At 42.9% G+C, this 13,286-nt stretch overlaps 1 protein-coding gene across 1 annotated transcript in view; it reads left to right on the top strand.

Annotated features, from left to right (window-relative positions):
- The window catches only part of LOC122945936 (histo-blood group ABO system transferase-like), a 76,390-nt gene that overhangs the window by 9,736 nt on the left and 53,368 nt on the right, over positions 1–13,286 (top strand). The window contains exons 2-4 of the mRNA XM_044305160.1: positions 7,670–7,748; positions 10,204–10,263; positions 10,522–10,572. Coding sequence (XP_044161095.1) covers positions 7,741–7,748; positions 10,204–10,263; positions 10,522–10,572 — 119 coding nt within the window. The 5' untranslated portion in view covers positions 7,670–7,740. The remainder of the gene's footprint in view (positions 1–7,669; positions 7,749–10,203; positions 10,264–10,521; positions 10,573–13,286) is intronic.

Here is a 13,286-nt window from a genome sequence, read left to right on the forward strand (position 1 = left end):
TAGAAGGCAGAGCGTCCCGTGGAATGCAGCGGCGGTCACGTGGGGCGGAACCAACACCGTGGGGAGGCGGAGCGGATGCCTGGCGACACAAGACGCCTGGCAACAAGGTCCTGGACCCGTCGAGTGCTGCAGGAAGGCACAAATCATTAGTGCCCGCTTGTATACAACTAGAGCTATAAGTAGGGAAGCATTCCGGGCAAAAATCAAGCCACATACAATTGCCCATAGGGCTGGAGGAGGCCAAAGTCACAAGACAATTAAGTAGAAATAATAAACTGAAGAGAAATTAAATAAATCATAAATTAATGATAAATTAAAAAGGGAGAAAAAATCAAGAGGGAAAATGAGCGGAAAGGGAACTATATGGACTGTTCCTCATGAACAGTGCCATCTCTTGGTTTCATAGTCTTATGACAAGAGTAATAGTCTTGTCATAAGACTATGAAACCAATAGATGGCGCTGTTCATGAGTCTTGAACAGCGCCATCTATTGGTTTTATAATCTTATGACAAGATTATTAGTGTAGCCTTTTGCATAGAAAATTTGCAATAAAAATTTGCGATTAGAATATTCGCGATCTACACTACTCATAAACAGCGCCATCTATTGGATTCATAGTCTTGTCATAAGACTATGAAACCAATAGATGGCGCTGTTAATGAGAAGTGTAGATCGCAAATTTGCATGTCTTTCCCATATGCCCATGTTTATGCAAATTAGTTTTTACATGACAAAACTGTATAGAAAGGTTATTGAATATTATGTTAGGACAATCTGAAAACTTTTCGTCTCCCTAATGATATTGATCTAGGTGCGCAGGTCCACCCAAGCCATCCAACAGATCTGAAGTAACTTTGAGGTTTACTGGCTCTCAGTCAGTTGGTTTGGAATGTCTCATAGAGCACAAGGCTGCCATTGTAAGGTATGCTGACTGTTATCTGTCTCATGGATGGATAGCTTGTTGGCATATACCTGGCTGTTGGCATATAGCCTTTGTGTGGTTGTCTATTGTATGTCATAGATAATAGGAGTCCAAGATGCATACAACCATCCTCTTAATGCTGTTTCCAAACCATTTTGATGGGGTTTCCATCAATTTCTAACCTTTTTTTGTGAACCAGGCACCCTCTCTTCTTCAGAGCAGGGGGTGCCTGGTTTGATGCTCGGGTCTCCAATTGACTTTCATTGTATTAAATTGTACTCGAGCACCCGCAGTATTCAGCCAAGCACTTGGATGTGCCGAGGATAGCGATGCTTGAGCTGAACAGCAGTTCGGCCGAGCATACTCGCTCAACACTAGAAGTTATACATTGTTGATAAGAGGTGGCTATCGGCCAAAAGGGGCTAAATAGACTTTTTAAACAAAGCAACCGAAGTTGAGTTGCTTGTTTAAACCCATTGGGTTTGTGGTCCTCAGATAATAAATCCAGCGAGTCTCTCTCTGAAGGATTACTCTGTCCCAATTGCCAACCTTTTTGGTGGAGCACCTTTATCAATGCCCATAAAGGACACACCTTGCCATTATGATGGCAGTAGACATGTTGGGCTATCAGTGTGTCCCTTATGTTGGCGATGTCATTAAGGTGCTCTCCTGCTAAATTTACAAGTGGTTTTTGCCAATGTATTCTTTGCCACATTCACAGGAGAAACGGTAGATAACCCCTCTGGTTCTACAATTAATCAGTGCTGAATGGTAATACTCTCTCAGTAATGTTACCGGTAAAGGTCTTACCAGTCTGGACATATTTGCAGGCAACACAACCACTGCACTTAACACAACCCTTCGTGCGCATTTGTAACCACGAGTGCCCTGAGGGGGTCAATGGTGTAAATCCTCTATGTGCTAATCTGTGTTGTAGGCTACAACCACGACGGTATGTAATATGTGGATAGTCGCCTACAACCGCCTTCAAATCTGGATCCATGGTGCTGGTTCACAACGTCCCGTATCTGTGCCGCCGCTCTATCATAAGTTGTGATGAGGCGGATCACCTTCACTTCATTGTTCCCCCCAGGTTTGGGCGAAAGCAGATTAGATCTTTCCTCTTGTAAAGCAGACCTGTAAGTCTGAGGCCTGACAAATGAACTCGCGTTTAGTGGAACAGTTCCTTTGAAGATGAAGATACTGCCCCTTGGGAATTTCTTTTCTGAGAGGGAGTGGATGACTACTCTCCCATCTCCGAAGGGAATGAGTGGAGCTTGGTTTCCTATATACAGAGGTGTCTAACTCACCTTCCTCATTCCTAGTTATCAATACATCAAGAAAAGGTAAGGACACCTCGTCCAATTCATAGGACGGAAGCCTACTATGCAAACTACGTATTCAGCAAACTATGTATTCAGCATTGTATTCAGCAAACTATGTATTCAGCGCACCCTAACTTTGTCCGTTTCCCCTGATGAGTTATTTAACGAAACGTGGCACGTCGGGAACGTCTTTTAGGGTCTATTAGGGATATTGTCCGGGTCTAGGGTCAGGTATCCGGCCAGAGTCTCTCTATCTGCATGCAGATATAATAAGGTTGCAGAGATGCCAGGCTGTGATGCAGTGTAGCTGAGCTGTCCAGTAATATTTGATCAGGTCAGGTACTCTCAGACCACCCTGAGACTTGCTAGACAGAAGTACAGACCTAGGAGTCCTATGGCGTCTTTCAACCCATATAAATCGGAGTAGCTGGGACTGAACAGATCTCAAGTTTTTGAGAGGGACCGGGACGGGTAAGGTCTTAAAGAGGTACAGTATCTTAGGTAAGATTGTCATTTTTGCAGCCGCAATGCGACCTAGGAAGGATAATGGGAGTGTGTGCAATTTGGTAAGAAGATCTCTAATTTCTTTATATATAGGTGGGAAATTAGTCCTGTAGAGGTCCGTGTAACAGGGGGTAAGGTCCACACCCAGGTAGAGTAAAGAATCCTTCTTCCAACGGAATGGGAAGTTTACCCGGAGGAAGCCAAGAGTCTCCCGATGTAAAATAGGGGGAAGGGCATCATTTTTATGGGTGTTGACCTTATACTCCGACAAATATCCAAACTCTTGTAAAATGGAAGGTTTGGGAGGAAGGTATGGAGTTTGGTGAGGAGAACATCGTCCGCTTATAGTGACAACTTAAACTCTTTATCCCTGACCGTAATTCCCCTAATATCTGGGCAAGGACTGATTTTAGCTGCTAGGGGTTCAATCAGGGGCGGATCCAGGTTAATGTGGGCCCTTGGGCGATAAAGTCTCAGTGGGCCCCCTTGGGGCATTTTGCACGGCGCTTACAGCAATGAAACTGCATGTATTATAGGTTAAAAACCGTACACAGAGCAGATATTTGTCAATCAGTCCTTATGTGCCTACTTTTATTTTCTACCCAGTGTTTTAGTCCCTCAGGTCTACTCACAGATATGTGCCCCCTACCAGTAGATATGCCAATATATGTGCCCCCCTCACAGTAGATATACCAAGATATGTGCCCCCCTCACAGTAGATATGCCAACATATGTGCCCCCCTCAAAGTAGATATGCCAACATATGTGCCCCCCTCACAGTAGATATGACAAGATATATGCCCTCTTACGGTGGATATGCCAAGATATGTGCCCTGTGCCCCTTCACAGTGGTTATGCCCAGATGTGCCCCCTTCACAGTGAAAAAAAACAAACCAATAAACCCTCCTGGTCTCAGTCCCCTGGCTCCTCCCATGATCGGCGCTCTCCATCAGCAGGATACTGTGACACATGGCGCTGCTGTGCAGGAGGCGTAGAGGCTGATTCCAAGCCTGCCTTCCCCCCCCCCACAGATCAGCAGGACCATGTGTGAGGACATCGTGCTGCGGAACGCTGGCGGCTCAATGGTGGAGCGGGGAGCAAATAGTTCCCTGCTTTAGTTGTATGCCTACAGTGTTTGGCACCGGCGGCGGGTCCTTTCTCTGCCCCCCCATGCTTTAAAAAAACTGGTACACCCTCAGAGTATTATTGCCCTCATTGTACAACCTTCACGGTAGTTTTGTACAGATGTGCCCCCTCACAGTAGTTATGCCCTCTCTGTGCACACAGGCCAGCAGCGTGATCTGTGCCTGCAGGCTGAATGGTGGGGCGGGGAGAAGTCTTCCTACTTCACCATTTTGTGCGCCGCCGGCCTAAGGGAGGGGAGGAGCGCAGGGACCTGAGCAGTGAGTGACAGGACCGCAGCTCCCAGTGCTCCAGCAATGAGTGCTTCCATCTGTATTGATGGAAGTGCTCATTGCTTCTGGCCTCTGGCAGCTGTGCTGTGGGCCCCGGCACTTGCCCGGGTATGCCGGGTGCTGACGCCAGCCTTGGGTTCAATACACATTGCAGATAGTAGAGGGGATAAGGGACATCCTGCCTTGTCCCATTGGCTATTGGTTGAGACTCAGCCTGTGGGTAAGGAGTATAAGCCTCGGATGGGCTGAACAAAGGGGCTAGAGAGACCTATGCCTTCAAGGTCGCAAATAAAAACGTCCAGCTTAAGCGATCAAATGCTTTTTCAGTGTCTAAACTAAGAAGCAATGCCTCCTCCCCTGAGCGGTCAACCACCTCCATCAGGTCGATGTTCCGTCTCGTGTTGTCACTGCCCTGCCGACATGGGACCAAACCTACCTGATATTTATTCATCAATGAGGGGAGAAAGGCGTTTAAACCGGAGGCTAGTATTTTAGTAAAAATCTTGAGGTCCGAATTAATTAGTGTAATGGGCCTATAGTTTTGGCAATCGAGATGGTCCTTTCCGGGTTTTGGAATCAATGTAGGATATGAGTGGGACATGGGGGTAGGTACCGCATCACCTGATAGGAATCAATTAAAGAGGTTTGCCATATGGGGAATCACTTCTGTCTTAAAGATCTTATAATATTTATATGAGAAACCATCGGGGCCCGGCAACTTCTCCTCCGGTAGGTGGTCAATGACCTCCTCTATCTCCTCCACCGTCACAGGTTTATTAAGGGCATTAGCATCTGTAGTTGAGAGGGTGGGGGGTTACATAAGGGCAATTATGACTGCAATAGGCGCTCTCTGGTCCCTTATTTTGCGGGGAGGTCACTAGTCAGATTATAGAGGGAGGCATAGTAAGCCCAGAATCGCTCTGCAAGTTCCCTGGGTTCATAGTGAACTGTCCCACCCGCTCCCTTAACTGCACACGGGCCAGTTTGCTGGGGGTGATTCCTAGCTAACAGCGTGTGGGGCTTATTCCCCCATGCATATTGCCATTTGTCAACTCTGTCCAGGGCTATCCTGTGTAGGTGGGCTCTGACATCCACTATCTGCTTTAGCACGTGGCGGGTAGGGTGGGCAGACACTGTCTCCTCCAGGGCATGCAAACTTCAGGGACTATAATGTCGCTATCGAGTCATTTTTTAGTCTTGTGCCCAAGGCGATACAGTGCCCTCTCATTACCGCCTTATGGGCCTCCCATAGGGAACGTACATCCTTCACTGACCGTTCATTAGGCTCAAAATAGGATTTTAGGTGACCGCGTAGTTCGTCTCGTAAAATTGGGCTCTTAAAGAGGGTGTCATTGAGACGCCAGTGAGATTGGCGAGTATGACCGGACCCGGGATCTATTCTAACCATTACTGGGGCATGGTTTTTATTTTAAATAGTTCATCATAAGGAAGAAATATCCCAATCAAAGTTATCGCATACAATTATTAAGGATGTGGAAATACTAATTACTTTTTTTTTTTTTTCATGATAAAGCATTGTCAAAAAGGAAAAGGCATTTTAGGTGCTAATATGGTGACAGCCTCCTCCTTCTCTAATCCACTTAGATGAGAGCAGGAGCTTGGCTGTCATTAGGTAATCAAACACCTGCCCCACCTTCTACCCCTCAATAAAGGGTTAAAGCAGGGGCGTAGCTAAAGGCTCATGGGCCCCAGTGCAAAAGTCCAGCTTGGGCCCCCCTTCCCTCAGTGCTTTGTGGCCAGGGACAGGGAAGCACGTAGCGTTTCTGCTGCCAGAGGCAAAAATTTAAACAGCACACTACACCGCCCTTCCCATAACAAATTTTTGACCTTACCCCTTCCCTCCAGCCAGAGGTGTAACTTGACCAGCATGCACTTCCTATAATACCGGTGTCTTCTTATGTGACACAAGGCTCTTTGGACCCCCTCAGGCTCCTGGGCCCGGTAGCGACTGCTACCTCTGCACCCCCTATAGCTATGCCCCTGACGGGGACACTGTACTCTTTGTAGCCCCCAAAATGAACAGAACAGCCATTCGCACATGCGCGTAGATACTCAGGTAATATCTATAGGAATTATGGAGATAGCCGAGCGCTGTACTCCCCTGCTATCTCCAGAACTCCTATAAAAATGAATGGAGTGGACGCACGCATACACAACTGGCCGCTGAGTTGATTTTGGGAGGCTCCATGAGGAACGTCCCTGTTCTTGTGATCTGTGGTGGTCCCAGTGGCAGGACTCCCACCAATCTAATAGTTAACCCCTATCCTGTGCATGACCTGAATACCCCTTTTAGCTTTATTTACATGCATTACGTGGATTTTTCCAACACAAATTACATCCAGCATGAACATACCTTTAACCTGGAACAGACCATTCATATCTGATCTGTGAGGGTCTGACACCCTGCATCTCCACTAATTAGCTTTTGATAAATGTAGAAATGCTGGGGGCCCCGCAGCTGTGAGCCTCACTGATTACTAGAACTGAAGTCCTGAACCCCTGTGGAGTTTGGAGGGAGCAGTGGTCACACGTGCACTTCCAGTCCATGCAAAGTCTATGGGACCTGATGGAAATAGCGAGGTACAACGCTTGACCATCTCTGCAGTTCCCTACAGATTGGATGAATGGCAGCGTGCATGATTATGGCTCCATTCAACCTCTTCCACAACAGGAGCCTGGGACCCCCGTTCTAGTGATTGTTGGGGGTCCTAGCTGTGTGGCCCCCGCAATCATCCTGTGAATAGATGATAAATACTTTTTATGGGATAATCCCCAGAGCTTTCCATTTAACAATATCTCCAGTTAGGGATGGCACCTCCAGAAGTGCTTGACACCCGCCATCTAACCCTAATGCTGCGAGTACATCAATCACTCATCCTCTGTAACACCAGTCACCGGCACATCACACCCCAGACACCCCCGTCACCTACTCACTGGGACGCAGGGTGATCACACAGTCAGTGAGTCACTCACTCGTCTAGCAAGTTCGCAGCACCGCGCGCTACACACAGCAGCTTCCTCTTCCGACCGCAACTGAAGGCTGAAGCCACTCCCCCTCCTCACTTCGCCTGGCCCTGCCCTGCACAATGCGCGTCACACAGGGCTCGGCTCTCAGCCTCCGCTCCGATCCGATCTGATTTCAGACAGTTAACGGCTGCGGGCTGCGTTCTCCTGGCTTGAGGCGGGGGCCCTGTGGGCCCCCTGACTTAGGGGCCGGTCGCAATTGCGACCGCTGCGACCCCTATAGCTACGCCACTGGGTTAAAGCTAATGTTTCCTCCCGTTATGTCTTAGGTGGACGTGGACTCGGACTCCTTACCATTTATGATTAGTTCTGAATTCTCTTAGGTCGGCAGCATTTAACTACCACCAACCCCTGGGTCACCTGTAAAATTTTACTATACATATAGTCTAAAATTAAAGTGTGAAATGTCCTCCCAGTGTCCACATCAAAGACATTTTATTCCTTTTTTTTCTCTTAGTAAAAACCGCAAGTCAGAAGAAGATTCTCATTTGTGTACTTTTTGTGATAACAATTATATTAATCTTCACCATGAAAAGGTAAGTGACATCTGGAAAACCAAACAGAACAATCACTTTGCTATTAATATTAACACAAATGCTACAGTAATAACCTCACATTACATAGAAAGCTCCTATGTACAAGAATATAACTACTATAATACTGCCTCCTATGTACAAGAATATAACTACTATAATACTGCTCCTATGTACAAGAATATAACTGCTATAATACTGCTCCTATGTACAAGACTATAACTACTATAATACTGCCTCCTATGTACAAGAATATAACTACTATAATACTGCCTCCTATGTACAAGAATATAACTACTATAATACTGCTCCTATGTACAAGAATATAACTGCTATAATACTGCCTCCTATGTACAAGAATATAACTACTATAATACTGCTCCTATGTACAAGAATATATAACTACTATAATACTGCCCCCTATGTACAGGAATATAACTACTATAATACTGCCCCCTATGTACAAGAATATAACTACTATAATACTGCTCCTATGTACAAGAATATAACTACTATAATACCGCTCTATATACAGGAATATAACTACTATAATACTGCCTCCTATGTACAAGAATATAACTACTATAATACTGCTCCTATGTACAAGAATATAACTACTATAATACTGCTCCTATGTACAGGAATATAACTACTATAATACTGCTCCTATGTACAAGAATATAACTACTATAATACCGCTCTATATACAGGAATATAACTACTATAATACTGCTCCTATGTACAAGAATATAACTACTATAATACTGCTCCTATGTACAAGAATATAACTACTATAATACTGCCTCCTATGTACAAGAATATAACTACTATAATATTGCCTCCTATGTACAAGAATATAACTACTATAATACCGCTCTATATACAGGAATATAACTACTATAATACTGCCCCCTATATACAAGAATATAACCACTATAATACTGCTCCTATGTACAAGAATATAACTACTATAATACTGCTCCTATGTACAAGAATATAACTACTATAATACTGCTCCTATGTACAAGAATATAACTACTATAATACTGCCCCCTATGTACAAGAATATAACTACTATAATACTGCCTCCTATGTACAGGAATATAACTACTATAATACTGCTCCTATGTACAAGAATAGAACTACTATAATACTGCTCCTATGTACAAGAATATAACTACTATAATACTGCCTCCTATGTACAAGAATATAACTACTATAATACTGCTCCTATGTACAAGAATATAACTACTATAATACTGCCCCCTATGTACAAGAATATAACCACTATAATACTGCTCCTATGTACAAGAATATAACTACTATAATACTGCTCCTATGTACAAGAATATAACTACTATAATACTGCTCCTATGTACAAGAATATAACTACTATAATACTGCTCCTATGTACAAGAATATAACTACTATAATACTGCCTCCTATGTACAAGAATAGAACTACTATAATACTGCTCCTATGTACAAGAATATAACTACTATAATACTGCTCCTATGTACAAGAATATAACTACTATAATACTGCCTCCTATGTACAAGAATATAACTACAATAATACTGCTCCTATGTACAGGAATATAACTACTATAATACTGCTCCTATGTACAAGAATATAACTACTATAATACTGCCTCCTATGTACAAGAAAATAACTACTATAATACTGCTCCTATGTACAAGAATATAACTACTATAATACTGCTCCTATGTACAAGAATATAACTACTATAATACTGCTCCTATGTACAAGAATATAACTACTATAATACTGCTCCTATGTACAGGAATATAACTACTATAATACTGCTCCTATGTACAAGAATATAACTACTATAATACTGCCTCCTATGTACAAGAAAATAACTACTATAATACTGCTCCTATGTACAAGAATATAACTACTATAATACTGCTCCTATGTACAAGAATATAACTACTATAATACTGCTCCTATGTACAAGAATATAACTACTATAATACTGCTCCTATGTACAAGAATATAACTACTATAATACTGCTCCTATGTACAAGAACATAACTACTATAATACTGCCTCCTATGTACAAGAATATAACTACTATAATACTGCTCCTATGTACAAGAACATAACTACTATAATACTGCCTCCTATGTACAAGAATATAACTACTATAATACTGCTCCTATGTACAAGAATATAACTACTATAATACTGCTCCTATGTACAAGAATATGACTACTATAATACTGCTCCTATGTACAGGAATATAACTACTATAATACTGCTCCCATGTACAAGAATATAACTACTATAATACTGCTCCTATGTACAAGAATATAACTACTATAATACTGCTCCTATGTACAGGAATATAAGTATTTCATTGTATAAGATGCAGTATGTATGGGATAACACATCATCTAAAGAGAAGTAATGACTCCGCTGTTTCACCGTTTAGGAGACACATGGACATTAGGGACTGGCGCACAATCACTATATTTTCCTGCAATCAAAATGGGTGAGTAAATTTGTATATAAATTCTTGCACTGCTAGCATTGTTCTTACACCATGCTTTACACTGCAGCTGTGCTTGTTCAGAATGTCTGCTTTGCACAAGATGATGAGCTGGGGATTGTATTTTACAATGAGTGAAGACCATAATTTTAGGGTTTGACCCTTTGTGGTTCTTGTGATTTCTGATATTTGGGGGGGGGGGGGCAGGCCACAATTTTTTATTTCGTTCCATTCTCAAAATGTCTTATTTTTGTGTCACAGGGAAAACAAATCATTGATCTTCAGTCACCTGCAGAAACCTATGATTGACAGGTGAGATGATGACTACTCCTAAGGTTGCATTCACAGGACCGTATGTATTTTGCGGATCAGCAAAAAATATGGATGACAGCTGTGTAACGTCTGCGTTGTGTCCGTCTTTTTTTGCGGATCAATTATAACAATGCTATTCCCGTCTGCAAAAAAGACAAGAACAGGACATGTTCTATCTTGTTTTTCAGAACTGCAGCACAGGTATACGGATGCGCACAGCGCGCGGTGTGCTGTCCGCATTTTTTGCTGAAGCATTAAAATAAATAGGTTTATATCTAATCCGCAAAAACTGCGTATCAGATGCGGACCAAAAATATCATGTGACTGAGGCCGATCTGCGTGGATGCAGAGTTACAGCAGCTCTCTGTCTGCTCCCTGCACTCATCTGTATGAGACATGCAGGAAGACAACAGAAAGTGACAGCCAGGAGAACACGAAAGCCAATGGAGGAGCAGAAATTAAGAGAAAAATCACCACAAGGTGGCGCTGTCACTAAAACTAATCACGGAAGCTCACATTTTAGGCCAATGCTGGTCTCGTCCTCGATTAGAAACACACAAGTGGGAGCGTATATACAGTCATGTGAAAAAATTAGGACACCCTTTGAAAGCATGTGGTTTTTTGTAACATTTTTAATAAAAGGTTATTTCATCTCCGTTTCAACAATACAGAGAGATTAAAGTAATCCGACTAAACAAAGAAAACTGAAGAAAAGTCTTTTCAAGATCTTCTGTAAATGTCATTCTACAAAAATGCCTATTCTAACTGAGGAAAAAGATAGGACACCCTTGCCCCTAATAGCGAGTGTTACCTCCTTTGGCTGAAATAACTGCAGTGAGACGGTTCTTGTAGCCATCTACCAGTCTTCGACATCGGTCTGAGGAAATTTGACCCCACTCCTCAATGCAGAACTTTTTCAGCTGTGAGATGTTTGAGGGGTTTCTTGCACGTACAGCCCTTTTCAAGTCACCCCACAGCATCTCAATGGGATTCAAATCTGGACTTTGACTTGGCCATTCCAGGACTCTCCATTTCTTCTTTTTCAGCCAATCTTTGGTTGATTTACTAGTATGTTTTGGGTCATTGTCATGTTGCATGGTCCAGTTCCGCTTCAGCTTTAATTTTCTAACTGATGGTCTCACATGTTCTTCAAGCACCTTCTGATACACAGTAGAATTCATCGTGGATTCTATGATGGTGAGCTGACCAGGTCCTGCTGCAGCAAAGCAGCCCCAAACCATGACACTTCCACCTCCATGCTTCACAGTTGGTATGAGGTTCTTTTCTTGGAATGCTGTGCTTTGGTTTACGCCAAACATGTCCTCTGCTGTTGTGTCCAAATAATTCAATTTTGGACTCATCTGTCCAAAGAACATTATTCCAGAAGTCCTGGTCTTTGTCAACTTTATCTCTGGCAAATGTCAGTCTGGCCTCGATGTTTCTCTTGGAAAGCAAAGGTTTCCTCCTTGCACACCTCCCATGCAAGTTAAACTTGTACAGTCTCTTTCTGATTGTAGAGGCATGTACTTCTACATCAACAGTAGCCAGAGCCTGCTGTAGTTCTCGAGATGACACTTTAGGGTTTTTGGAGACCTCTTTTAGCATCTTGCGGTCTGCTCTTGGGGTGAACTTGCTGGGGCGACCAGTCCTGGGCATGTTGGCAGTTGTTTTGAAAGCCCTCCACTTGTAGACTATCTTCCGGACAGTGGAATGGCTGATTTCAAAATCTTTTGAGATCTTTTTAAATCCCTTCCCAGACTCATAGGCTGCTACAATCTTTTTTCTGAAGTCCTCTGACAGCTCTTTTGCTCTCACCATGGTGCTCACTCTCACTTCAACAGTCAGGAGCACACCAAACTAAATGTCTGAGGTTTAAATAGGGCAAGCCTCATTCAACATGCAGAGTAACGATCTACTAATTATGTGCACCTGGTGTGATATACCTGTGTGAGATCTGAGCCAATTTAAGAGGGAATACATGTGAGGGTGTCCTATCTTTTTCCTCAGTTAGAATAGGCATTTTTGTAGAATGACATTTACATAAGATCTTGAAAAGACTTTTCTTCAGTTTTCTTTGTTTAGTTGGATTACTTTAATCTCTCTGTATTGTTGAAACGGAGATGAAATAACCTTTTATTAAAAATGTTACAAAAAACCACATGCTTTCAAAGGGTGTCCTAATTTTTTCACATGACTGTATATATATATATATATATATATATACACACATACACACACATACTGTACGTTTCTCTTTTCTACATAAATATAACATAATTCTTTTTTTTTATTGATGTAAATGTTTACAATTTTAAAAGCCATATCTAACCAGTAGGTGGCGCTGGTGTACATGATCCTGTGATATTATTTCCTGCAGTAGGTGGCGCTGGTGTACATGATCCTGTGATATTATTTCCAGCAGTAGGCGGCGCTGGTGTACATGATCCTGTGATATTATTTCCAGCAGTAGGTGGCGCTGGTGTACATGATCCTGTGATATTATTTGCGGCAGTAGGTGGCGATGGTGTACATGATCCTGTGATATTATTTCCGGCAGTAGGTGGCGCTGGTGTACATAATCCTGTGACTTTATTTCCAGCAGTAGGTGGCGCTGGTGCTCACTGGAAGGGTAAGAATTAATTTCCCTTTTTTATAGGGCGGTATCCACCATGTAGTGAAGCTGTTCAGCCACAAGATGTCAGCAGTGAGCTGAA

The sequence above is a fragment of the Bufo gargarizans genome, chromosome 9 (assembly GCF_014858855.1).
Source record: "Bufo gargarizans isolate SCDJY-AF-19 chromosome 9, ASM1485885v1, whole genome shotgun sequence".
Lineage (NCBI taxonomy): Eukaryota > Metazoa > Chordata > Amphibia > Anura > Bufonidae > Bufo > Bufo gargarizans.